General features: G+C 46.5%; 2 protein-coding genes across 4 annotated transcripts in view; one reads left to right on the top strand and one right to left on the bottom strand.

Annotated features, from left to right (window-relative positions):
• Window positions 1-17,426, top strand: part of dstyk (dual serine/threonine and tyrosine protein kinase) — a 28,492-nt gene extending 11,066 nt beyond the window's left edge. For all 3 annotated transcript variants that reach the window (XM_064304698.1, XM_064304696.1, XM_064304697.1), the window contains 12 exons: window positions 3,051-3,548; window positions 4,004-4,199; window positions 4,817-5,055; window positions 5,882-5,965; window positions 8,058-8,234; window positions 9,892-10,021; window positions 10,389-10,545; window positions 11,500-11,632; window positions 11,974-12,087; window positions 13,528-13,642; window positions 15,102-15,236; window positions 16,769-17,426. In XM_064304698.1, the coding sequence (XP_064160768.1) occupies window positions 3,051-3,548; window positions 4,004-4,199; window positions 4,817-5,055; window positions 5,882-5,965; window positions 8,058-8,234; window positions 9,892-10,021; window positions 10,389-10,545; window positions 11,500-11,632; window positions 11,974-12,087; window positions 13,528-13,642; window positions 15,102-15,236; window positions 16,769-16,956 (2,166 nt within the window). In that variant the 3' untranslated portion in view covers window positions 16,957-17,426. The remainder of the gene's footprint in view (window positions 1-3,050; window positions 3,549-4,003; window positions 4,200-4,816; window positions 5,056-5,881; window positions 5,966-8,057; window positions 8,235-9,891; window positions 10,022-10,388; window positions 10,546-11,499; window positions 11,633-11,973; window positions 12,088-13,527; window positions 13,643-15,101; window positions 15,237-16,768) is intronic.
• Window positions 17,427-19,124: 1,698 nt separating this feature from the next.
• Window positions 19,125-27,276, bottom strand: part of celsr2 (cadherin, EGF LAG seven-pass G-type receptor 2) — a 79,767-nt gene continuing 71,615 nt past the window's right edge. The window contains exons 29-34 of the mRNA XM_064304694.1: window positions 26,577-26,707; window positions 25,870-25,961; window positions 24,079-24,249; window positions 23,237-23,479; window positions 22,741-22,987; window positions 19,125-21,860 (exon numbers count right to left, since the gene is read on the bottom strand). Coding sequence (XP_064160764.1) covers window positions 21,839-21,860; window positions 22,741-22,987; window positions 23,237-23,479; window positions 24,079-24,249; window positions 25,870-25,961; window positions 26,577-26,707 — 906 coding nt within the window. The 3' untranslated portion in view covers window positions 19,125-21,838. The remainder of the gene's footprint in view (window positions 21,861-22,740; window positions 22,988-23,236; window positions 23,480-24,078; window positions 24,250-25,869; window positions 25,962-26,576; window positions 26,708-27,276) is intronic.

The following is a 27,276-nucleotide window of genomic DNA, read 5'->3' as shown; positions in this document are numbered from 1 at the left end:
AACTAAATTTACAATTTACAATTGAGATTGGCCCACAGCCTGCAGGTTAATACACAGAAAATCTGCATGTTGTTAAACTGAAGTTTTCCACTTTTAAAAACTGAGCGGTGGCAAATTTGATGAGCAACGCTTGCGCAGAGCCTGTAGAATCTGTACCTGGTGTGTTTGGGCCTGTAGGAGCTTAATAGGCATTTGCTGCCGGACTGGTTTGTGGATCATTCCGTTTCACTTGGTTTTTAGTGGGTGAAGGACAGATATCTATTCTGTCCAAATCAAAATGAAAAGTTTGTCACAAATCCTGTGTTGGGTTTGAAATGATAATTGCCACTTCATATTTTACAAAAAAAGGTCTTTAAATGTGCTGTAAGCTATATTGTATATAACATAGCGAATACATTCTAAATTATTCATACTACATACAGCCCCCTGTTTAATACGTTTTGTGAAGATAGACCTGAACGAAATGTGTGACAGAATATATATGTATGTGTGTGCGTGTTTGTAAAAAAACCTAATGCACGTTTGCACTGTAACTTCCAATAGCCTGGCCGTGTGCTTTTCTAACATAGGGTGCTCATCTAAGGGCTGTTTGGTGCCAAGGACACCCCCCCACCCCCCCCCCAAAAAAGCAGTCCTTTAATGAGTTTGAAGTTGGGGTTTAAAAGTTTAAATGCGGCGAGTCGGATGCGGTCCTGTTTACCCGATGCTAAACGGCACTTCAGAGGCCCTGGCGGCTCTTCGCTAAATTCGCACCGCTCCGCCAAATCAACACCAGTCCTTTTTTTGGACACTGGGGGGGTGCAGAAACGGGAACTTGTTAATTACGTTTGTGCGTGAACGGCGCGGCCCTCGCCCATCTGCGTGTGCAGGGCCTGGAAGAGGGGAAAAATGCTTTCCCCGCACGGGACGGGCGTATCACCCCCCCCCCCCCCACCACCGAAAATCAGCAAGCGCTCGCCCGCCGTTTGTCTGAAAGACGATTCACACGGCAGACGGTCCGAGGATGTGATACAGCCAGCAGATGAATATGAAGTTGGGTCTATACACAGTTGATAGAGGACATCTATGCACTGTAAATAGGGGTACATGGATGGATAAATTACAGAATTAATCGGCACATGTGAAAGTATGTACAGTCATTTAAAAATGTAAATGCTAAGCATTTAGCATTTCTGTGTATTTTACAGACCCTTAAGTTTGTTCATTTCTGCATCAAAATAACGCAAAAAACATTTGGACTTGGGTGTCGTGACATTTATGCTACTCTGAAATATTATTTTGTTTTAAGATTGGAAGCAGTGGCCATACTTGTCCTAATGAAATGTCTCCACTATCCCACAGCTCTTGTTTCTTGGAGATGGCACTGTCTGTCTCCTTTGTGAGTTTGTGAGTCATATCTCTCTCTCTCTCTCTGTCCCATCTCCTCCCTTGCTCCCTCCCTCCCACTCCTTCTTGTCCTCCCTTCCACTTTCTTTTTCTCTCTCCCTCTCTTTCAACAACTTCCCCTCCCTTATTTTTCACAATCTATTTGTCGCTGTCAGTTTCTCTATGTCCTTACTCTTTCAGTTTCTCTTCTGTTCGGAGTGGTCTGGTCACAAGTAAACAAGAAAGAAAGAAAGAGAATCTGGTATTCTTATTTACTCTCATCTGATGGGTCCTACCTCTGATTATTTAGACAGTGGGGTGTTTTTTTTCTGGCAGGGACAGCCTCTCTCTGCATTGGCTGTTTACCCTGTTTGTGCAGTAGTGACCGTTGTCTCATTCCGCCCCCTTGGCATTCGACGTGTGCTGCAGACAAACGGCTAAATGCTAACATGCTAAGTGGAGCAGCGCTTGGTGGCTTGCAGTTGGTAGCGCTGTGTGGAGCTATCGAGAGCCAAAACACACAAGCGGCAGCCGCGCAGAAAATATGATACGACTGCAATTTTGCCACTCCCCTGAAGTGATGCGTACAATCTATTGTGTTGAGGTCAGGCCCTGTGGCAACCGAAACTCATGCAGGAAGTTTGCTGGCACAAACCCCCATCCCCTCCCCCCTTCCCCCTTCCCCCTACCCCCTTCCCCCTACACACACAGCTTGCACGCAACAGCACAAATCACTCAAGAGACAGGATATGGATCTGAATGTCATCAAGCTGGCACACTACACACAGTGTCCCGACAGCTGAGGCAGAATTTCGTCATTGTTGTTTTTTTAAAAATCGCACGTTGGTGTATTTGGCCGTGTTTTTGCATCATGATCACAACCTTGAGGTCAAGGGAGATGGTAATCCCTTGCTCTTGACGACAGTTGTGTGGCGCTTTTTGGTTTTATGTGTTTGTGGTGTTTCTTGTCTGTCTGAATTGATTCCAGCATACTTCTGAATTGCACCAGTGCTTTGATAGCCTTTCTTGCACGGTTGCCAGGGTCAATTGCTTTATATAGGCCTATTCCACCAGAGTGGATCAGAGGATGTGGTGTCACTGTTGACAAAAAAATATAATGCGCAAACTGCAGTGAGCTTTCTTTCTAGTGCTTTTCAATGAAATTGGCCCAGCCAATTTGGCTGTTAATGTTATATGAACATCTCTCTTCATTGGTGTCTTGCAGTTCAGTTTTTTCATGTTTGGGCGATTGTGTAAGCCAAAGAACAGACCGATGGCTCAACATTTGTTCTGCTAAAATTTGTTGAGTAAAAATGCAGGATGAATTAATGAATTTAAACATTTAAAATTTTAACTTTTAAATTTTCTAGGGAGGCACGTTGCTTTCTTGGGCAGTGCTTGGGGGGACACTTTGTCCCCACACAGTTTATCTGTGGCAGCAGTTCAGCCGCCAGAAGCTATTGGGGATCGTGAATTTTGATGTGCACCAAGTGGGAAAAAATAATTTCAGAGCACATCTACTAATTGGGATGCATTAGTGTGTTCCTAACTCTTTTAACTTAGGGGCACATGTGCTCCTTGGGGAACAAAATGTGATCACAGAGGCCTGCGCTGGGTGCAAGGTGCCTGGTGTCCAGTACCCCAGTCATGTGCATCACTGCGTTCCCCTGTCTGTCCCTGCCTAGGAGGCTAAGATCATGGTGGTGCCCTGCCCCAGCGTGCAGCCCATAGAGCAGGCCCTGGAGGACTGCCTTCGCAACGTGGTGCCCATCCTGCTCTACGCCGCCAACCAGGACCAGCTGACGCCCGCGCAGGTGTCCGAGCTCCAGAAGGTGCGGGAGGCCCTGCCCTTCCCCATCTGCTTCGTGCGCGTGCCCAGCGAGCCGGGCCCCGAGGGCGGGCGGGGCACGGACCGGGACCGGGACCGGGACCGGGGCGCCCTCCAGAAACAGCTCCTCACCCTGGGGTTCCTCAGCAGCCCGGCGGGGAACTGCGCCTGCGGTGCCCCCCCGCAGTCGCCCCACCCGGCCGCCAAGCCGCAGAGCGCCCTGGGGGACAGCCTGGAGCGGCTGCACCGGCTGCTGGTGCCCTTCGCCCGGCAGGTGCTGCACAACCAGCAGGTGGAGGCCGCCAACCTGCTCAATGGCCTGCACTGCCGCTGCCTGGACCTCTTCATCAACCAGGTACCCCGCCCTTCATACTGAGTTTCACCCAGTGGGGTTGGGGCTGAGCACACGTGTGTGTATAGGGTTTCAGTTGGACGTTTCACCCAGGGGGTCATATGTGCGTACGTGTTGGGTCTAAGCCCACGTGTGTATACGGTTTCAGTAGGACGTTTCACCCAGGGGGTCATATGTGCGTACGTGTTGGGTCTAAGCCCACGTGTGTATACGGTTTCAGGAGGACGTTTCACCCAGGGGGTCATATGTGCGTACGTGTTGGGTCTAAGCCCATGTGTTTATGGGATTTCAGTAGGAACTTTCACCCAGGGGGTCATATGTGGGTACGTGTTTGGTCTAAGCCCACGTGTGTATTGGGTTCAGTAGAAAGTTTCAAATATTTAAACCGTGTCGTCGATAGGTAGCTGATGTCATACCCTTGTAGATTACATCACGGCGTGTGGGGGGCGGGGTTTCAGGCCTTCGACATGCAGCGGGACCTGCAGATCACGCCGCGGCGGCTGGAGTACACCCGCGAGAAGGAGGGCGAGCTCTTCTCCTCCCTCATGGCCATCGCCAACCGCAAGCAGGAGGAGATGAAGGAGATGATCGTGGAGACGCTGGGCAGCATGAAGGAGCAGCTCCTGGAGGATGCCGCCAACCTGGAGTTTACAGGTATCGGAAAGGCGAGGGGGTGCGGGGGGGAATACCAGCTGGCACTAAGGGTTCTGGAAAGGGGGGGGTGATGGATATCAGCAGAAAGCAAGGATGCTGGAAGGGGGGGTGGGGGGGGTTTAATATCCAAATGTTTTTGGATATTATGTCTCAAATCCTGTGAACCCCATTTGCATAATTTCCTTCTGGGAGCAGACCCAGTGTAATTACCCCACGAGAGGGGACGGTAATTTCCAGTTTGCGCACTCAGTGACTTTGTTAGGAGTGCGATTGGCAAACTCGTGGCCAGATGAGCATGAGCTTGTTCACCCGGTCGCCATGGCAGCTTATCCTATTTAGGGTGGCTGTTGGAGCCGCTGCATAGTTGTGGAGCTGGAGGGGAGGGGAGGGGAGGGGTGGGGTGAGAGAGTGCAGGTTCCTCCAGCAGTCCAGCGCAGAAACTGCACCTTGTGCGACCGCTGGGAAATGAAAGAGCCTCAACTGTCCATCATGCTTCACATTTGCTCTACATTTGTAGAGTAATATTTTGTCTCTCTCCTCCTCTCACTTTTCCATCCTTCCGCCCCTCATTCTCCCGCTCTTTCCGTCTCTGTCTGTCTCTCTAACGTCCCAATAAGATATTATCGTTACGCCCAACGGGGAGCCCGTGACCTCCAAGGACATCAAGTCGTGCATCCACCAGATCCAGGAGCTGATCGTGGTGCGGCTGAACCAGGCCGTGGCCAACAAGCTGATCAGCTCGGTGGACTACCTGCGCGAGAGCTTCGTGGGCACGCTGGAGCGCTGCCTGAGCAGCCTGGAGAAGTCCACCACGGACTCCTCCGTGCACAACGTCACCTCTAACCACCTGAAGCAGGTAGAGGGGAAAACGCGTCGCCCTAAAGAGGAACGATCTGCCTTTTCGGCAGCTCGTAAGAATTACCGCATCGCACTGAACAGTGTGTGTGGGAAAGCCTTCCGGGTGCCGAAGCGTCCTGTGGTGGTTTTGCATGGTGCATACCAGACCAGTCCTGTATCTTATTGTATTATAGTTTAGGGCAGGGGTGGCCAAGCCTGGTCCTGGAGAGCCGCAGGGTCTGCTGGCTTTTGTTTTTACTCAGTGCTAAATTGATCAATTAAAGCAGGTGATTACACAGTTAACTCACCTCACCTGGTTTCTTTTGTCTAAGTGGTTGTTGTATTCAAGGTGAAAACAAAAACCAGCAGACCTGCGGCTCCCCAGGACCAGGGTTGGCCACCCCTGGTCTAGGGTCTCTACACAGGCAAAGCTCAAAACATTTACCGAAAGTGTTAGTATTAGGAAAACACGCCATTTCGGATCATTACATGGCATTTTGATGTACAGTACATGGATGATGTTATTCAACAGTGATCTGTTAGTAAGGCACTATTCAATCCGTTTTGCAGTGTGTACTTAGCTCTGACTGGTGAATTAGCCATTTGTTTTTGTGTGCTACGCTTTCTGTTTATCTGAATGACGGCCAAACTCATCTAAGCCAACATGATTGTGCCAAGGAAAAAAAAATTTGCTGCACTTTAAGTCCTGAGGTCAACTAAGTGCAAACTGCAAAGCCTGAGGATTGAACAGCTCTCTTTGCATGTCATATTTGGCGAATTTCCCAAATGACTTGCTGTGTTTCCGCTTCAGTTCCCTTTTCAGCGGTTCCCTCTGTCTCTCTCAGATTCTGAACGCTGCCTATCACGTCGAAGTTACGTTCCATTCTGGGTCCTCGGTTACGCGGGTAGTGTGGGAGCAGATCAAACAGGTGAGAACCTCGAGAGCTGAAGAGGCGTCTGCCTACATGTAATGTAAAAGTACACGTGTCCGTTAGAACGCAGAGCACTACTGGAATTTTGGTAACCTACCGATGGGGGTGTGTCCTGCCACAGTGCTGGCCTTCAGTGTAGGGGTGTGCCCTGTGGTTTGGCAGCAGAGTCCCCCCCCCCCCCCCTCCGGCTGGTGCCTGGTTGTGCTCTAGCGTCACTCAGGAAGGGGGCAGGTCAGTTAGCAAGGATTTTCCTCCTCATCCGGTTTAGCCAGAGAGCAGCTGCCCTGGCTGACGGGGTGGCTGTGGAACGCTAGCACAGGCTACACGGGCTCTGTAGCGCTGCAGCCAGGCCGCGCACCGACACCGCTAGCGGAACTCATTGCCATGGAAACACGCTTTGGCAACCCTCCCAAACTGACGGGGTGTTTGAGTGACAGGCCGGGCCTGTGTGTACAACTGGACTTTCCAAAATGAATGGGGGGGGGATTCAAGACCGAAAAACATCCTAAAAAAAAAAGAGGACGATTCCAAAACATTTAAGAACGAAGTAGTAATGTGTGAATGTAGATGATGTAGATGACTAATTCACTTGTTGGACTGGTGAATATTTGTAACATTTTATGAACACTTAGTGTGCTGGCTTTCATTTTTCTTGGGAGCCAGCCATGCATAGGTATCACACCCCTGTTGTGGTTGTAAGTGTCTGATCCATGTTATATGGAAAGAAATTAGAATTGTACAACAAATATTTAGCCTGGCAGTGTTAGCATAATGGTCAGAGTACTGGGTTCGTAACTCTGAGGTTGTAGTTTTGATTAAACAAAATGGTGGGAAACTGTCCAGCGCAGTTTCTTCATGTAGCCTGCGCCATAATGAAACGCCACTGCTTTGACAAAACAAGCCAAGCTCAAAGAGTTAATGGGTGTGCCTCCCGGAATGAAGAATGAAGCTATGCGACTTTAATAAGTGACACGTCACTGTAGTATTCGCGTGTACACAACACCTGTTTGTCAGCCATTAAACCTGTTGTCTATATGAAACATTATGCTGCTGAAGGATGCTCTAAAACTGCAACTACAAAAGGACTCCTGTATTTTAAAATGGCATCTTGGCCCCCGTGGCCTAAAAATCAGTTAAAGCGACCGTCCTGACTATAAATTTGTCTGCTGCTGTAATCACATAATGCAAGCATCCTTTGGTGTTGTCATTTCGTGAAGCAATTAGAGGGCTGTCACACGTTGCAACAGTGTGATTGATACAAGCTACATGTGTACTGCATGTGGTGGCTATTTTTACTTTAGGGTGAGGGTGTCAAAACAAATCTGTGTGTCTGTGTCTGTCCACACGTCTACTGGTAATTTCCTTATTTCCCTAACCCTTTACACTGCAGCTTTAAATAAAATTATTTGATATTACATTTGTGCCAATGTGGTCAAATATTTTTGCCAAAGTGTATTTGATCAGTGTAAATTAACTTGTGTAAATGTAATTTTGGAAAATGTACTGTGGGTGTTGTATTTTCAGTTTAGGGATGAGCATTTCAAGGAATTTTTGTGCACTTTGAGCAAAGTTGTTGGGTTGGCGGTTTATGTGTCACGAAACTCCACATGTATTTGAAAGGCATTTGTATCAGCATCTGTGATGTAAAACGGGCTGACACCAGAGTTTGGTTCTGCTGGGGAAGGACGCAGAATGTGAATGCACTACAGTGCAGCCCCTCTCCTCATCCTGTCTCCCCTCTCTCTCCTCATCCTGTCTCCCCTCTCTCTCCTCATCCTGTCTCCCCTCTCTCTCCCGGCCCTGTCTCCCCTCTCTCTCCCGGCCCTGTCTCCCCTCTCTCTCCCGGCCCTGTCTCCCCTCTCTCTCCCGGTCCTGTCTCCCCTCTCTCTCCCGGTCCTGTCTCCCCTCTCCTCATCCTGTCTCCCCTCTCTCTCCCGGTCCTGTCTCCCCTCTCTCTCCCGGTCCTGTCTCCCCTCTCTCTCCCGGCCCTGTCTCCCCTCTCTCTCCTCATCCTGTCTCCCCTCTCTCTCCCGGCCCTGTCTCCCCTCTCTCTCCCGGCCCTGTCTTGCCCTGTTGGTGCCGTGTGCAGATCCTCCAGCGGCTGACGTGGGTGAACCCGCCGGCCATCACGGCCGAGTGGAAGAGGAAGGTGGCGCAGGACGCGATCGAGAGCCTCAGCGCCGCCAAACTGGCCAAGAGCATCTGCTCTCAGTTCCGCACGCGCCTCAACAGCTCCCACGATGCCTTCGCTGCTTCCCTGCGCCAGGTACCCTCACTATGCCAGTCACCAGCTCCATATGCCAGTCACTAGCTCCCTGTGCCAGTCACCAGCTCCCTGTGCCAGTCACCAGCTCCCTATGCCAGTCACTAGCTCCCTGTGCCAGTCACCAGCTCCCTGTGCCAGTCACCAGATCCCTATGCCAGTCATCATCTCTCTATGCCAGCCACTAGCTCCCTATGCCAGCCACTAGCTCCATATGCCAGTCACCAGCTCCCTATGCCAGTCACCAGATCCCTATGCCAGTCACTAGGTCCCTACGCCAGTCATCATCTCTCTATGCCAGCCACTAGCTCCCTATGCCAGTCACTAGCTCGTTGTGCCAGTCACTAGCTCCCTATACCATTCACTAGCTCTCAATGCCAGTCACCGGCTCCCTATGCCAGTCACTAGCTTGCTATGCCAGTCACTAAATCTCTGTGCCTGTCACTATCTCCCTATGCCAGTCACTAGCTCCCTATACCATTCACTAGCTCTCCATGTCAGTCACTATCTCCTTATTCCAGTCACCAGCTCCCTATGCCAGTCACTAGCTCCCTATGTCAGTCACTATCTCCCTGTGCCAGTCACTATCACCCAATGCCAGTCAATAACTCCCCTTGCCAGTCTTAACCACATTGACCGGTCACTACTCCACTGGAGGTCACTTACTCGCGCACCATTCTTTATCCCACGACCCAAGCCACACTGCGGGTTACGCTTCAGTACTACAGACAGACAAAGGAAACTCTGGCTTAGTGCTGACATTTCAGCCCAGTGTAGTTCATGTGAAAGTGCAAAGCAAGCACAGCCAAGCGCACCACCGAAACCACACCTCACGGGTGTTCACCCGTGAGCAGTGGAGGGGGGGAAAAACAGGAATATTTTCTTTCTTGAAAAACAGAAATCTGTAATGGAATTACTGAAACCCTTCGGAAAATAAGTGTCAACTTAAAAGGAAGGCGATGTCAGGTGCTGGTGTTATTTTCTGCACAGAAGTGCTCGATGTCGGTCGCTGTTGCATGTCCTGGATTTTTTTGATCTGGTTATGTGGTGTGTTTTCTATGTCGGCTGTAAATGTTAGACTCCATTCACCTGAGCAAAACCAGTTTTAACCTAATGTTGTGAACCATTGCAAATGCCCAAAAAAATGACATTTTACTCAAGACAGACGGAAGTCATTTGACCAGTGGCCAAGTCTTAAGAAGTAAAAAAAAAAAAAAAATTCTTAATCCCTTTTCTTGTAAAAAGAAAAAAACATTCTGGTTGTTTATAGTGGAGAGGGTACACCTTTTTTGACTTCATAAAGGCATTGATGTGAGAAAACAACATTGTAATAATAGTAATAATAAACACTAACAAAAGAATTTTGTGATTATTACACCTTGTCTGTATTCCAATTCAGTAGTTGTCCCCATATCTCCACTCATTTCTCCGCTATATGTGCAACTCGGCATTTGCCAGACACTGATGACATCATTGAGAAGCACAGGTTTGAGAAGCCTGCTGGTGAAAGCTGTGGGAGGAGAGGCCTGCGGTCGGACTCTAAGCATTCGCCTGTGGCGTAACTGGGCGTGTCTCTGTGCCCAGCTGGTTCTGTGCTGTGGTTGGCTGTCGGTCTCTAAGCGTTCGCCTGTGGCGTAACCGGGCGTGTCTCTGTGCCCAGCTGGAGGAGGGTCACACGGGCCGGCTGGAGCGGACGGAGGACCTCTGGTTACGCGTGCGAAAGGACCACGCCCCCCGACTGGCACGCCTCTCTTTGGAAAGCCGATCGCTCAGAGACGTTCTGTTGAACGGTAAGAGCACCACCTTCTTTCTAAGACTTCCCCTGTCCTGGCAGGGCTCTATGCTAACCTTTTTCCCCCCCAAAAAGTTTAAGTTTAATGCATTTAATGCACTAATGCATCCCAGTTAGTAGATGTACTCAATTACTAAATTATTTTTCCAGTTAACACTGGAGACTTTCAGGAGCAAATACTCATAAAATGGGAGACCTGCCTAGCAAACTAAATAAGTGAATGAACAAACAAGTGAATGAATGTATTCAATGAAGGCTGCATGTCATGGAATAAAAACTTGCTCAGGTTTGTGGTACGTAATGATCTCGGTCCTCATGGAAACCCCAGTCAGCAGCGTTTGGTTCCGCGTTTTTGTATCCCGCAGGAAAGCCTAAACTGGGCCGGGAGCTCGGGCGGGGCCAGTACGGGGTGGTGTACCTGTGTGACAGCTGGGGAGGCCACTTCCCCTGCGCTCTCAAATCCGTCGTACCCCCCGACGACAAGCACTGGAACGACCTGGCGCTGGAGTTCCACTACACCAGGTGAGTCTGTCTGTCCAGTGGAGAGGGAGGAGCAACTGTGGGAATGAGAAAATGTCACCTGTGACACAGGTGTAACCTCACATATTCCTAATAAAAGTCATACGTTGAGGGCCTCACCAATTATCACTGGTGAATCATAAGATGAAAAATGATTATAATGAGTATAGAGGAATAGGGTAATCCGTAATTGGGCAATATCATTATTCTTATTATGTTTGGCAGGGTGATGTCTTCCAGTGACCTGCATGGCTAAAATTTTTCATCAAACATCAACAGCTGTAAAATGAATTGATGAAAGTCATTCAAATAAAGGTCCAACATGTTCTGGGTTAGAAGGACAGTCCACCTGGGAATCAAACTTAAAATCTTTTCTTTACAAACAGCATTGGAGCCCTTTTAAAAACAACAAATCACTAAGGTGTGACACACATAAAGGCCATATGGCCATATAAAGGGAATTATTAATTTTGTGCTAAATAATACACAGCACAATATTTCTTTAGTGTAAATGATCTGCAAACATCTTCAGCTTGTAGCTTTAAGGAGCACATCTTGTATTAACAACCTTTTGCATGACCTCAGAACCTTATGATCACCAGTGCATAGCGTTCAGTAGTCAAACACAGGGGGCTTTGTTCAGCTGTATTACACCGTGTGAACCACCTTGTGTGCTTCGATTTAAATAAGTTTTGACATCTCTAAAAATGAGAGAAGCTTAAACGGAAGGCATGCATATGTATCTGCATGCAGCTCTTGGATGGGGTTCCTTAAAGCCAGTGTTTACACTGGAGACCAGATCCAGGGGGGAAAGACTGCATCAATGTGAGCCTCTCTCTCTCTCCCTCTCTCTCTCTCTCTCTCTCTCTCTCTCTGTCCCTCCCTCTCCCTCTCTCTCTGTCCCTCCCTCTCCCTCTCTCTCTCCTCTTTCTCTCTCTCTCCCCCCCACCCCCCCAGATCCCTGCCGAAGCACGAGCGGCTGGTGGACCTGCACGGCTCTGTCATCGACCACACGTACGGCGGCGGCTCCAGCATCGCCGTGCTGCTCATCATGGAGAGGCTGCACCGCGACCTCTACACTGGACTCAAGGTAGAGCGCGCGGCTTTACCGCCGCGGGGCAAGGGGGGGAGACCGCCGCGCCGACCGCGCACAAGGGCACGCTCGCGCACGTGCACGTGTTCCGCATCTCAACTCCGGAACCTCTAGGTTCAGTGCCTAGTACCTCCGTTTCCGTGGAGCTCGTCCCACTGATTAACACAACTGTGATTTGTTATTCTGCTTATGGAGAGACAATCTACGGCCTAGAACCCTACCCCGCTGTCTTATGACCCCGCCCCACTGTCTTGTGACCCCGCCTCGCTGTCTTATGACCCCGCCTCACTGTCTTATGATCCCGCCCTGCTCTGATGACCCCACCCCCTCTCTCCCAGGCGGGGCTGTCCTTGAAAGAGCGGTTGCAGGTGGCCCTGGACGTGGTGGAAGGGATCCGGTTCCTGCACGGCCAGGGGCTGCTACACAGAGACATCAAGCTGAAGAATGTTCTAGTAAGCACCACCCAGCCAAAACCATTTCCCTTCCTCCCACCCATTCCCATTCCGATCCCACTGATTTTAAACCCTGTTAGAAGGGGGGTGGTCTTTGGGCAAGTCCCTCTGGAAGAATTTTTTTTTTAATAACAGTTGTGAAAGCATTTGTGGTGTGTTTTGAGGGGAAAGTGTCAGGTCTTGGAAATGTGCCTTTGTGGACTTTTAGTGACATTTTATTAGTTTAATTTTTGTGTCTGAGTGTTATTGCCAATAGGTGGCCGACCCACAATACCTGCTAGTCTCGATTTCTCTGGCTTCTGGTGTAAATAGTATGTGGCTGAATGACCTCCTCTTTGGTGGCTCTTAGTGATGTTGCTGACAGGTCTGTTATTCCGTATTCAGGCACACATCAGCCCGAGTGGCTCGCCTGTTAAAATGAGCACTCAGACTTTCAGTCGTCAGCTCATTGCTAGCGAGGGATCTGTTCACAGTGTGCCACTGATTTAAATGCCCCTCTTCTGAGGTGAATCGAATCAGTCTAAATATGAGAAGGGACGTCTGCAGTTAGTCCTGCAAGCCCCACCGGATTCCTCTCGTGTGTCTGGAGGCTTTAGACATGTGATGCAAACGCCGGGACCCTTTATGATGTCACGCTCTGACTAAATTACTTTTCGCCTCAAATTCAAGTGCACAGTACATTTTGTGGACAGCTGTATATATATAGAGCATGGAGAAATATACCCTGTGTAAGTCACTCTGGGTGAGTGTCTGCTGCACACTGAAATGAAAGGAAGCACACTGTGCTGTATATAACTGTGATTTCCCTTAAGAGAAATGCTATTTTAAATGCTGAATTTTGTATCCAGTCTGTGCAGATCAGTTCAGAATCTCCTGAAATGTGCTCCATAGCACCTGAGAATTTAAGTTTAAGAGTAGAAAAAAGAAATATGGGGAACACGATGATTCTTTAAGAGCGATTAATATGGCCATATGCAGTTCAGTGTTTTGAGGCCTTTTTTTTTCCCTTCCCACAGAATTCCGTTTTGTCCACATGATCCTTTTTATTTCCTCACATGGCTCTTTGATTCCGTTTCATGCACATAATTAACATTTCCACAAAAATGCAATGCTGTCGTCAAGACTGTGTACTCATACATACAGTTTGCCTTTTTATTTTTTACCGTGAAAGGATTGGGGGAAATTAGTCTCGTTGTTTGGCCGAAATCCATTTCTGGCCTATCTGTATCTGTGCTTTGAATTTCCCAGAAATTGAGAGACACATTTTGGCCTTTGGTACAGCCATCATGGTTGGCTATTTATATATGGGAGGGTATCACGAGCTGCGCATAAACGGGCACCTAAATAAATACATTTTTTTTAGAAATGGCGCAGCTTCTTGCTCCTACACTAACTCTCTCTCCCTCCTCCCCCCTCCCTCCCCCGACTTCTGTTCCACAGCTGGACAAACAGAACCGTGCGAAGATCACGGATTTGGGGTTCTGCAAGCCGGAGGCCATGATGTCGGGCAGCATTGTGGGAACGCCCATCCACATGGCGCCGGAGCTGTTCACAGGTCAGAACCGCCCCGCTGGAGAGACCCGCCGCCGGGCCGTGGAACACGGAGGGCGTTTCTGTTTGGACCGCGACGATCCGTTTAAAATCAGGGGAGGGGCACAGGATGAGCTCTGTCTGGGGAGAAATGCTCACGTGGAGTAGTTCACCAGGAACCATTTTGGAAGCCGAGTTCCTTGGGGGTGCCCCAAGTCCAGGGTTGACAGTGCCGGAAAGCGTGTATGAGCAAACTGATGAACAAACGATTGACCGAACGGCCTGGTCTCATCATCTAACACTAGGGGGCTAACTGCCAAGTACTAACTGTGAACAGTCAGACACAAACGGCTTCTTATGGTGGTAACTGGGGAGCAGAGTTACAGGTTAGATATTAGGGCTATAACTTGTCTTATGCCTTATACATTGCTTACTTTAAGGGGGAAAAAAAGTTAAATACCTGTTTTGTTGCATATATTGTGGTAGTAATATATTCCAAACATAGCTCGGATCATTATAAGATTCAAAAAAGAATTTTCTCATAGCCGTGTGAGGCTTGTCAGAACCAATATTCCGATTTCACACCGTGATACAATTTCCATGAAGTGCTTCACCAACTCACCATCTGTTAAACATCACAGACGAAGGCTCTGCAATTAACTACGGGAGCTTAAAGGGAAACATTTTCATTTCTTTCACTTCTTTCAGTATCGTTCACATATCCTATGAAAATACCAAAAAACGGAAAATGTTTCTGTCCAACTCCCAGTACCGTTCGGCATTTTACAACCCCATCTAGCGTACAACCAGGAAAGCCATTAATTTCAGTTGTGCAGTGAAGTCATTAAATACAGTACTAAATCATTAAATATAGCTTACCAGCGTTGTCGTTTAAAGCAAAGCAAACTTGGCTGCATTCACTATCTTTCGTAAAAAATTAGAACAAGAGGAAACGTTGTATTGACACACTGACTCGCTCGATTTACTGTCGATTTACTTATTAATATGGAAATTGGAAATGTAACGAAGTGTCAACAGCATGAATGCAGTTCTGCATATAAATTTCGTATTACAGGCGTGGAGTTCTACCCAACTATGTAATTGGGAGTCATCTGTCATTAGGAGTCATTTTCATGGACACTTGATGCAGGGGCATTCCTTGTGCCATGTTCAGGCTGTTTGCATCATCTTCTGCAGATTGCAAAAACGAAATTACTTAGTTTTTCCATTTATCCTTCAGATACTTTTCTGTCAGTTGTATCATCTTTTTGCTCTATATTACTGGCATGGCAAAACTTATATGATATACAATATTTCAGCATCAGTCTTTCTACCAGTTGCAGTAATGTTTGTAACAATAGATGATTGTATAATCCGGCGGGTGGATCCAGTGATGTCATCACCACACACCCTTCTCCCACTGCATGTTTGTGGGAAACGAGGTGAGCTGGCAACTGGCCTAACGTCCATCTGTTTTTTTCCAGGGAAGTATGACAACTCTGTGGACGTGTACGCCTTCGGAATCCTCTTCTGGTACTTGTGCACGGGCTCCGTCAAGCTCCCAGAAGCCTTTGAGAAATGCGCCAGCAAGGATCAGCTGTGGACCAACGTGAAGAAAGGTAATCCAAAATCCTCTTATTGGAAGGAGGGGGATTCTGCCTTGATGTTTCAGGACAATCTATGTGACTCTAATTATCACAATAGGACCCAAGTCCAGCTGTAGCCATTTGATGTAAATCCTGTTTCTTGTTTATTTCTTGCAATTCACCACACTTTTCCCTCTCAATTTATAATGTCCAGTGTTATTTAGGCTACTATGAACCCATTTGTGCAATACACACGGGAACTGCAATAATAACTCGGCCTAATAATTGTTGAACTTTTTGAAAAATATGAGACTAACTAGGTCAACGGCGTCTAGCGTGCCGGCAATCTCGCTGTGTATATTAATGTAGGTCTTATGCGACGACTAGCGCGTTAACTCATGAGAGAGGATCCATTGTTAACATTGGGGACCAAAATTTGTGAGTACGATACTTATGAACAACTGTATAGTCGGTAAAGGCTGTACATTTTCGATAGCGTCGAAGTCTTTCTGTTATTGAAGGAGTACGGGAGAAATACTCATTTTAAAGTCGCAAAAATAGTTCGTATATCATATTAAAACACGACTTAAGGACAGTGTTTGTCCACAGTACGTTTATTGTAGATTAACCTAATATTTATGCTATACTGAATTTCGGAATAAAATAGAAAGTTAATGATAGCAACACGAGCAATTGAATAAACCAAGACTGACTGGATTAGCAATGTTATGGGTTTCCACTGTAGCGCGTTAGCTGGTTTGGCTAACTTAAAGTAATTTAGCTTACCTCTCAGAATGCGTGTAGACCCAGACACCTTTGATGTCGTTCCACGTTTCTACTTGACGCTTGGAGGTGGAACATTGTTCCGACGTTTTGTGTCTTGGACTGTAAGTATAATTTGCAAACGCAAATTGTATTACCTTTGGTACAGACATTTCGTATTGACCAAAATGAATTCCAGACAAACAATTTAGTGTTATCGATCAAACGTACTACGTCACTGACGCGGCTGCGTAGTAAAAGGTTGATAGTGGAAAATGCCATTGAAAATGATCTATTGAGAGGTCCGTTTCTTTTTCTTAAATAACATTAATTTATAAAATTAGATACTTTAACTATCAACAAAGGGTAATTGTGTCTTATAGTGCAAGTCTGAGTCGCTTAACAGCAAGTTAAAACTATAACGCTGGCATATATAAGACTAGCACGCATGACTGTAAGTTGGTGTATCAGAGGCTGGGAAATATGCCCGCTGAAACGTCCATGCCTGGGTGATAGTATGAAGGGTCATTATGTGTCACTGTGGAGGGCAGCTAACACCGTCAGGATTTCCTTTCTGACTGAGGCATGTCACTGAACTCAGAATAAGTGTTTTATCTGGGGGAAAAACACACAACTAAACAGCCCTGAACCCCCTGACCCCCTCCCCCCTTTTTTTTAAATTATTTTATTTTGGGAAGGCTGTGTAGTTGTGTGAGTCCCCCTCACCCCTTCCTTCCTGCTGATTTCTTGTGTATTCGGATCTCACTGACTCAAATTTTTCCCGTGTCACTCTTCCACGGCAGGTGCCAGGCCGGAGCGTTTGCCCAGTTTCGACGAGGAGTGCTGGCAGCTGATGGAAGCCTGCTGGAACGGAGACCCATCCCAGAGGCCTCTGCTGGGCATCGTGGAACCCAGCTTGCAAAGCATCATGGTCCGTTTGTGCACTACAGGGTCTGACCGGAAGAGCGCCAGTTTGGAGGACTCTACGTGAATGGAGGGAGGGAGGGAGGGAGGGAAGACGACTGCGCGTGTGGCAGATAAATGTGGATTTATGTCTGAATTTGAAAACCTGGGCGAGCTTGAGTTCTGTTGGTCAAGGAAGCACCATGAATTAAACGCCAAGTCAGATATTTCTTCCATCGCAAGTAAGTTAATGTAAACGTGGTTTGAGACAGACCGGAACAAAATGCAACACTTATGCAAGTACTTGTGTATATATGTTTTTGTGTCTTGTATTTATATATAAATTCAGGCATACACTATGCTTCTTTCATAGCATGCATGCTAATGCCTGCTTCTCATTAGATTATTAGCTACTAGGGATAAAACATTGTTTTAAAAATAGTAAGATTCCCAGTATTATGAAAAAAGACATTAATTTTAGTCTGTATTTAAAATTGATATTGGAGTATTACATGCATTATAAAATGACTTTTTTAATAAAATGACTTTGACAAATGACTTGAATATGTTTTGATTGTTATATTCTAGTCTGTTCTTAACACTCAACTCACATGTTCACATGCAAGTTCTCTTTAAAGTAACAAACAAAGTTTGTGCTTGGGAGCACTTCTTAGGTTGAGGATGAGCATGAAAGCGGTTTTGGCACAAGAATGAATGATTTTGAAACTGAGGCAATTTCCTTTTTATTGAGATGGCCATGTTGAAAGCGTTGTTTCTGTTTTGTTCCACAACAGATGTTTTTGCATCCAACTGTGCTAAACAGGATCAAGCTGGCCCTATGTAAATACAAATACAAAACTAGTCAGTCAACAGTTTATGTTGGCCTGAAATTGGACTATTCAAATAGTCCAGCAGTTAGTCACATTTAGCAGAGGAAAAGGCTACATTAAGGATGAAGTTGGATCACTTTTGTTTCCCACTCCATTGGTGGCCTGTGTGGGACCGTTACAGTTGTGCTGATGGCTTGGCTTTTCAAACCATTGGATGGGTCACAGAGCAACATGCCAATAAGGCCAATATTTGACCAGTGGAGTCTTGTTTACTGGGTATCTACTAAATAAAGATTGCATATACAAGAAAACACGCACAAGCAGCAAGCCTCATACAGAGCTGTAGTGTAGTCACCAAGCCACTTTCAAACTGGCCTAAGATATATCAGATTAGCATGTTTGCGAGTATAATGTATATTATGTCCCAAAATGTCTGTTAAAAAGAAACCGGTCAACATTTATTCAGAACTGCTCCTGTCAGAAGCGATCCTCAGTTTGTAGGACAGGCTGACACTTTGATGGGAGGCTGAAAGGGAGATGTTGATCATGCATACTGACTATAATGGAATGTGACTGTTGCAGCCAGCCCAAATCACCCAGTGGTGTGGAAAGCATGTTAATCTGTCACCCAAAGGGGGGGTTGGGGGGGGGGACCAGTACCACCCTCAGAGATGGGAGAGGGGGACCAGTACCCCCTCTGAGATGGGAGGCTCCCAAGCCAAACTGATAAAAACGCACCTGTTCCCACCACTCAACAAGAATACTCCTTCCCACAGAACACTGTCATGGAAGACAGCATAGTGTTCAAAGCGAGGACGTTTTGCGTAAATTTAGTTACCGAAGAGGGGTCACTTGTAAAATCCAGATACAGCCCCTCCTCTTTAGCCTTTGCACATGTGGAGAAAATGATATAAGGACAGTAAGGGCTGGGCAATATACCACAAGGATAATTATCGAATGCAGTAATGGTCTTTGCACACCCTATGGTGCATTATCGGTGGTGACGACCGTTTATTGAATTTGATAATTATCCTTGCGGTATATCGTCCAGGCCTAAAGGACAGAAAACCATTCACTTCTCAAGTACATGCAGCAACAGTGCACACGTACGTGAAGTCCCTGGCCCGCCCCCACTCCAAATCTTCTCTCTGTGAACCAGGGCAATGTCCCTTATTGGAGCTTTGGGGGGAGCAGAGGGACAGAGGTGGAAAATCCAGGTTCAGAAAGTAACAGCATTTGGTTCACATCACCTGGATCAACTAATCAGCACAATTCTTTAGCCAGGAGGTGGAACTGATTGGTGAAACTCTGTGAAGCTGGCTGTGTTCATGGGTGGAAGAAACGCATGGCAGGACTTTTACTTTCTGACCCCTGGACTCTTCTCCTCTGGAAAGGGAGGGTAGACAAAAAAATAACAATCGCGCCATTTTGGTTTGGGCTCCAAAGTCACTTTAATTTTCCAACTGAAGTTGTAAGGTTTTTTTTTTGCATGGCGACAAACAACAGGGAGAAAAAAGTGGACCCATGTTTATGTAGTTAAGACGCATTGTAGCAGTTGAAAAGGACTCTAAAGCAATCTGTTTTAGGTTTCCATTAAAACGTAAAGCTAACTAATTAGACGGAGTCTAGAACAATTTGAAGATCAGTCTTGAGAACATTTTGGGCCATATGCTGAGATGTCATTGCAGTCCAGAGCACAGGAATAAGTCATATTAAACGAGTAAATGGAAATGGTCTTTGGTAAATGACAAACAACAATAAACTTTGCCAAAAAAATATTAATAGTTGTCACCTGTCAAAATCTAGTTGGAAAAAACCCTTGCAGATATGAACGGGTGGGGATATTAATTCGGCACACACATTGTAACTGTAAACTGTACAGTGATGCAACTGATAAAAATATTGACTGAAAATGAAAATTATAAACAGATTGTGAATTTTTATGAAAACCTTTTCAAAGCAGAGTTTAACACAGAAAATGCGAGCAATGGCTAGTCTACTACTTGGAAACATGAGCTTATTCAGTTTTTTTGTGTGTGTTACTAAACTGAGGAAGACGACATAAGCAATGGTACAAGTAGATAACCGAACAGTATTTGCAGCAAAACATTCCCAAAAAACCATTAAACGAGTCATTTCCAGAGTTGAAACTTCACAGATTGCTATAGCCTATGAATGTACAGTGCTTGATTGCTATATACCCTGTAGGCCATGAATAGACGTGAGAAATGCCCCGAGCAGGAAACTGGTTTCTGTGCAGAAACACTCGCGGACCTCTACGGGCTGCATCGGTAGGTAAAGGTGTGTCACTATCTCCATCGCAAACGCTTGCGCTCGGCGACTCGCGCGGCTAACGAAATTAGCGGAATGCCCGGCAGAAGTGTTCGATCGACATTGTAGCCATTTGACCTGTTGAGACGTAAGAAAATACTATTTCCATTAGAAAATGACACTTGGAAACAAGTGATCGAGGAAATTGTCCACACAAACGACCGGAAGAAGGGAGAGGTCTGTACACTTAGCGCTATTTCTTCACAACACACAAAGTCGTTTCTCCATGATTATGCCGTTCAGTATAGTAGCCCTGAAAATGAGGCTTGTTTATATCAGCCAGCCGCAGCATATAGAGTGTAAAAATGGGGAGGAGGTGCAGAGGTATTAAAGGTGTTGTTCTGTAAATTTGCAGTAGTGATACAATATTAGCATAATTTTTTACAGTAATGCGTGAACACTTGACCTGCTGATGTTTCTCAAGGCAAGGGTTTCGCAGCATACATTTAAAAAGTCATACAGCAAATATTCTTTTTACAAAAAAAAAAAGCCCCAGATCTGTACAACATAAACAAACTACAAAGAGTTTTCTTCACAGGATTAAATAATAAAAACAAATCCTTTTGACAAATTTTTCAAAAAAAGGGAAGCCTCTCAATCATATAAAATTAGCTCCCAGCAATTGATGTGGCAAAAAATATACAAAAGTCTTCCTTGCTATGCAGTGTTGTCGCACTCAGTAGATTTCTTTTGTCTTCTACCACTGGCATCACTAAAGGAAGGCCGAACCGTGGAAAAGGCAGGGTCCTGTATATGGAGGGCTTAGTAATGACAAGTGGCCCCCCGCCCCTCCATCCCCCACCCTATCCCACCCCCAAATCACAAAATCAAACAGGCAAGGGATTTGGGTTTGATGGGGGAGGGGACGGCAATAGTGAATTTTCATGCCGATATCCCTCCAAACTCTCCCATCGTGTCCCAACAGAAACTGGGGGGGCGGACGATCCTTCCAACGCAGTGCGATCCTTCGATCCATGCCTCCACGATATGTTAGAAAAAACACAGGCAGGGCTTTTTCATTAGACAGAAAGTCCCTTGTCTTCTGCCGTTACTAGTGTAGAGTAGACGGCAGCGTGTGGTCAGGAAGAGGGACGTGTCCCTAAATGGCAGTTTTGCTCCTGTGAGAGGTGTTAATTGGACAGAGAACAATTAGGGGCCCAGTCCTCCACTGTGGCCCTCCAGAGCAGCATCTCCTCTCTCGTTTTAGAAAGCAGTCTGCCACAGTTCATTTAATCACACTGAAACCAATTCTCTATCATGGAAAACTGCACCACTAGAGGAAGTAAATTCCCTGAATGTTAAGTATTTTTAGGCTAAGCGATCCAGCCAATCAGTTCAGTTCAGTGTTTTTGTTTTTTTTGTTGTTTTTTTTTTTTGTTTTTTTTTTAGTGAACAAATCTTTTTATTTAAAAAAATGAAACAAAATTTCAGCCGTCCTCCCTGCACGTCCATTCGGGCGCAGTACATTGGAAAAAAAGTGCATCCATTCAAGTATGTAAACAAAAATCAATTTTACCCAAAAAAAAAACCAGAACTTTAAAATTAGAGAAAACTCGCAGTCTCTGTGTATCTGCATGCAGTGGCGCTGTGAGCTTTTTCAATGTCCTTCAGGAACAAGAACAGAGAAGCAGGAACGGGGAAATCCAGGAAGGGAGGAAGGCGGGAAAGTTCTGCCCTCCCTCGCAAAAAAGAGCCCAGTTAGCTTCTTCCTGTTCCTGACAGGAAGTGGGTGTGGCGGGGGGGGGAGGCGGAGGGGGGGGGCGGAGGGATCTGGAACGACGCGCTTCCCTGTCGGCCAGGCTCCGCTGCTCAAGTCGACGTCTTTCGGCTCCTGCGGAGGGAAAAGCGAGTGGGGCGGGGCGCAAGAGACAACAAAAGACGAGAGGAAGAAAACAGAAACAGAAAAGGAAAAAAAATGCATGGTCATGAATCGAATGCCATCATGTGTGGGAGATGAATACGCCTGAATGCGCAGTGACAGCTGTTCTTTTTTTTCTCTGATCGAAAGAGTGAAGAATGCTTAACAAATGCTTGGCTTGGTCGGACGATTGGGGCCCCAGGGTTTGGATGTGACCCGAATGCTTTAATGGGTAAAATTAAAAAATAGGAATCTGTGGTTTTATTTTTGGAGACAGAAAGAAGGACAGGGGAGGAAAAAAAAGAGTTAGATTTGTTTTCAAAACCAGGCAAAGCTCGTACCGCTAGCAGTACAACCTGCTAAATCTTCCTGTGTGAAAGTAGGCTATTTTTAATGCATTTTTAAAAGGGTAAATGCATTTGACATCAAAAGCAATTTGTGCACTGGCATGGCCCAAATAAATAATTCATGTGATGATAATATGCAGAAGATATGTAGCTCCTTTTGATTGCACAATACCCAGGGGAACCACCAAGCGAAAAAGTTAAAAAAAAAATAAAATAAAGATTGTTTTCTTTGCTTATCCCTCTTCATGAGTTGCACACTGTAACTATGTAATGTGTCCATAAATAGAAAAACAATGCTTACAATGAATCATCTGTCTCCGGTTTATTTCTTAAAAAATGTAGAACACCAAATATTTGCATAAAAATAGTCTAATTGTGTAAAACCACGAAAACCAATAATAATGTGACGATATACTGATGTATATGTGTCTGATCTGCTAAAGAACACGTCCGTCCTTTCTGATGCCAGCTGCCCTCAGCCGCGTTCGGGCAGACCTCACACTCACTCCGAGCCTGACGAATCGTCATCCACGGTCCCCGCTTTGATGCTCAAGGCGATGGGAGCCATGGAGACCGGCGTCACCCCGTTGGCCTGCTCCTGCAGGCCGGTCTTGGCCCCGCCCCCACAACCCTCGCTGGAGGAGGAGCACCGGGAGGAGGCGGGGCCGGCAGCGCTCATCGAGAGCTCGTTGTGGACGCGCTTGACGCCGTTTCTCTCCGCGATGGGGGACAGGGGCTTCTTCTTCAGGATTCCTGTGAAAAGACGAGTGTGTGTGTGTTTATACTCCACTTGGAAAATCGCCTGGTCTAATCTGAAGATACCCCCCTCCCCACCACACCCCCAACAAAAAAAAGTAAAACCAAGGCCACTGCTTTAAAATAATTGCCTTGTACAAAAGGTATCTGAAACAAATCGGTGAAGCCCTGCTGACTGGGTCACTGCGTGGTATAGAAACGGGTGGGCATTTAGGGCGGGGCACCACGCCCGCGCTCCTCCCTCACCTTTCTGGGGATACACGCTGGGGTTGGGAAGACTGGACAGGAAGAGCAGGGCGCTCTCCTTGGCGTGCCCCTCCCCCGTGCCGTCGGGCCTCTGCTCCAGCAGGTCTCGGCCGTCCTGGGACGGGCACAGGTCCGGGTTGGCGACCGTCTCCACCTTCAGCCTCTCGGTTCCACAGGGACCCTCGCTGTCGCTCGCCGTGGTCACAAACTCCCCCGGCCATAGCAGCTTGCTCAGGGTATTGTCTGGGAGGGGAGAGGAGGCCCAATTCGGTTTCTCACTGCTGCGTCAGAAGCCCTTCATTTCTAACCTATTGTGCTCATCCGAGTCAAACAAAGATAATGGCAGAACTACCTAGGGCACTGTCATAGATAGCTTTATATAGTTACCCTCGCCCGTATAATGTTACAAAGTAGGAAGTGGGGGATGTTTTCATAACTGCAGCGTGGAAAAGTTACGGGAGTTACCACAGTATTATTTCTGTATCCTGAGCTGCAGAAGTACAAGTGGAGTAGCTGTCCTACCTGTCATGTGTGTGTGTGTGTGTGAACATGGGCGTGTGTTTGTATGTGTGTGTGTGTGTGTGTGTGTGCGTGCACAAGATTGGACATTCTGATGTGCTTGTGTCTGATATGCTTGCGTATGATATACTGCTGGTCAGAAATGAGCTAATTTGGTGACATTTCTTCCATACACTGTTGCTGTTTGTACAGTGCTATTTAACCATTTTTATATAACCGCATACCATGTAGTGGACAATAAGGATGTTTTGAATCATAACAGTAATTATAATCACTGTTATAATTCAAAATTACAAGCATTTTCCCCAGTTATTTGCACATACCTTTGTGGGCGAGGTGAGGCTGCTTGCCGATCTGGGCCGCCAGACTCTCCCAGCATGCTTCGGGAGGGTAGGGTCCCTCCTCGTCCTCGCTGTCCGAGGAGTGGGAGGACGCGAACGAGGCGCTCTGGTCGTCCTCCAGGGACAGGTCGCTGTCGGAGTCGGAGTCCTGGTCTGGGGTTCGAGGCGCAGACACGCACATATCAGAGACCCGTGAGTTCTCAGCAACACAGAGAAGGCTGATATTTATGGGCGTGGTGCCACAGCAGTGCGTTTCCACATTTCCAGAATAAATATACTGCTTCTGCTCTACTTTCATATTTTATGGGGTCTGCAACAAGGCTGTGCAGAGACCTTTTGAGGGGCAGGTGCTCAAAGTGAGAAAAGGAAACCCCAACCTCAAAAAACTGTTTTAGGACACCCAGTTATTGTACAGAACATATTTTGATAAAAATTAATGAATGAAAATGAATGACAGCAGCAATACTAATATAAACGTATAATTTTTTAAGATACAACCTTTTTAAAATTGAATTTAAATTTCTACGAGAGTATGTGTAATACATTCTTAATTTATCAAAACATAGCCCCAAAAACCAAGTCCTAGATCGAAGCCCGTTTTGAGCTTCTTAAAATTGAAAGTCACTGAACCATTTTTATGTTGCTGGCTTTTTCAACAGGCTTTTAAAAACACCCAGATGGCCCCATGGGAACATCTCCAGAGAAAGTGTTTGATGGATGTAGCAAGCAACACTGTTACACCACCACTGAGAAAAGAATTAATTACTGTTAAGCTACACTGATGTGCAAGAGACCAATGATGTCTGTAAGGTGTTGACAGTTTTTCATAAAATGGGAAAACTTCAAACCAACTCTAAAACCCCTCTGAATCAAATGACTCAACTTAATAGGGAAGCCACACTCTTCATGAAAACCACTGTTGAGCGCAACGGTTGTCACAGAGAGGATGTGGGATGTACGAAGGCTTTGCTTTCTATATGAAAGCAAACTAAACGAGGTCATTAAATATAGAATGAAGCACTCACTTTCAATTTGAGTTAAAGTAGATGTGTGTGCTTCCACCAAAAGTGAGCACCTCTGTTCCATAGCATTACCAAGCCCTGTCCTGGTATTACCAAGGCCTGTCTTTATATTACCCAGGCCTGTCCTTGTATTACCAAGGCCTGTCTTTATATTACCCAGGCCTGTCCTTGTATTACCCAGGCCTGTCCTTGTATTACCAAACCCTGTCCTGGTATTACCAAGGCCTGTCTTTATATTACCCAGGCCTGTCCTAGTATTACCAAGGCCTGTCTTTATATTACCCAGGCCTGTCCTTGTATTACCAAGGCATGTCCTTGTATTACCAAGGCCTGTCTTTATATTACCCAGGCCTGTCCTTGTATTACCAAGGCCTGTCTTTATATTACCCAGGCCTGTCCTTGTATTACGCAGGCCTGTCCTTGTATTACCAAGGCCTGTCTTTATATTACCCAGGCCTGTCCTTGTATTACCAAGGCCTGTCTTTATATTACCCAGGCCTGTCCTTGTATTACCAAGGCCTGTCTTTATATTACCCAGGCCTGTCCTTGTATTACCAAGGCCTGTCTTTATATTACCCAGGCCTGTCCTTGTATTACCAAGCCCTGTCCTTTTGAACGTTTTGGTTTCCCAGGCGATATTCTGCACTGCAGTAATATGAAAGCAGCGTTAGCTCGTCATGAGAGCGGTAGCTACACGCCCGAGCGGGTGCTGTCGCAGGCTGTGTGGGGGAGCGGCGGAATGGACTCGTACCGCCCACATGCTCCTTCGTTTCGTGGAAGAGGGAGCCGAGACCGTCGTTCAGGCTGAGGTGCGCCTGGCTGTTGTTCAGGCCAGCGTCCTCCCTGGAAACAAACAGAGAGGCGTCAGCACCGAAACACAAGATACACCGATACTGAGCAGCTCTTTGTGCTCACCAGGACAATAGAGCTGTTCCTCTCTTACACGGGACGGAGGGATTACCTGCGCCTGGATCCCTTTTTCTAACAATAACATAAGGGTAATTAACCATTTAAAATGGTGCAAGATCAGAGATGTAAGTGTAAGAAGGATTAAGATCACTAATATGTTTTTAGAATGTTCAGCTGAGAACATTCTAATGCTGATGTAACAATCGCTAATGGAGTTCTAGATCACCACTCTTCAAAGCATAAAATGGGCCTGCGTAGGTGTTTTGCACCATGTATGGCATATCTGAAGGTTGCAGACCACGTCTGCAGAGATGTCGCATACCTCCCCTAAAATTCAGAATACTACTCTTCAAAAGGTTAAAGCATAGTCCCTCGGGTGTGTAAAATATAGCACAACGAGCATTGTTGGTTCCCCAATAAAATAACCATTTCCTTAAAAATGACATGAAAGTAAAAATAATTTTTTTTCTCATAAAAATTTTCTTAATACGCATTAGCACTATGCATTAGAAGTATCTGTTGGTTATAGTCAGGGTTTTAACACTGTACCTCAGGACAAAGGGCACATAGCTCTGCTGACTCTTCCCTGACTGCAGCGTGCCGTTGAGGGAGACGCTGGAATCCCCAAATGGCGGCTGGTACAGGCGTCCACCCATGTAGATGCTATTACAGTTGTAAGCCTGCGGGGGTGGGATGAACAGCAGAGAGGAGGGAGAGTGAGAGAGCATGAGAAAACCACAGTGAGGAGAGGAGAGGAGAGAGAGAGAGAGAGAGAGCATGAGAAAACCACAGTGAGGAGAGGAATGGAGAGGAAAGAGAGAGAGAGAGCATGAGAAAACCACAGTGAGGAGAGGAATGGAGAGAAAGAGAGAGAGCATGAGAAAACCACAGTGAGGAGAGGAATGGAGAGGAAAGAGAGAGAGAGAGCATGAGAAAACCACAGTGAGGAGAGGAATGGAGAGAAAAGAGAGAGAGAGAGCATGAGAAAACCAAAGCCACAGTAAGCACCTCCCAGCCCACGCTAACCTGCACTCTGCGGCAGCGCTCAGACTAAGCTGATGAGTGATGAGGTAAAGTGTGAGACAGAATGAGGAGTCTGAACAGAGGAATAACGTCTCAGTTCCTAAACAATGTTCTGGCCTGTTACAGTACAGGAGGGTCTGCAGCTCAGAGAACAATGCCAATTAAACTCCTTGCACTGCAGACTGCTGTTCCATGTTAGTTTGTTTGACGTGTTTTATGATCTATT

This window comes from Anguilla rostrata, chromosome 13, assembly GCF_018555375.3.
Source record: "Anguilla rostrata isolate EN2019 chromosome 13, ASM1855537v3, whole genome shotgun sequence".
Taxonomy (NCBI): Eukaryota; Metazoa; Chordata; class Actinopteri; order Anguilliformes; family Anguillidae; genus Anguilla; species Anguilla rostrata.
Note: the sequence above shows the minus strand (reverse complement) of the source record. Positions and strands in the feature narration are given on the sequence as shown.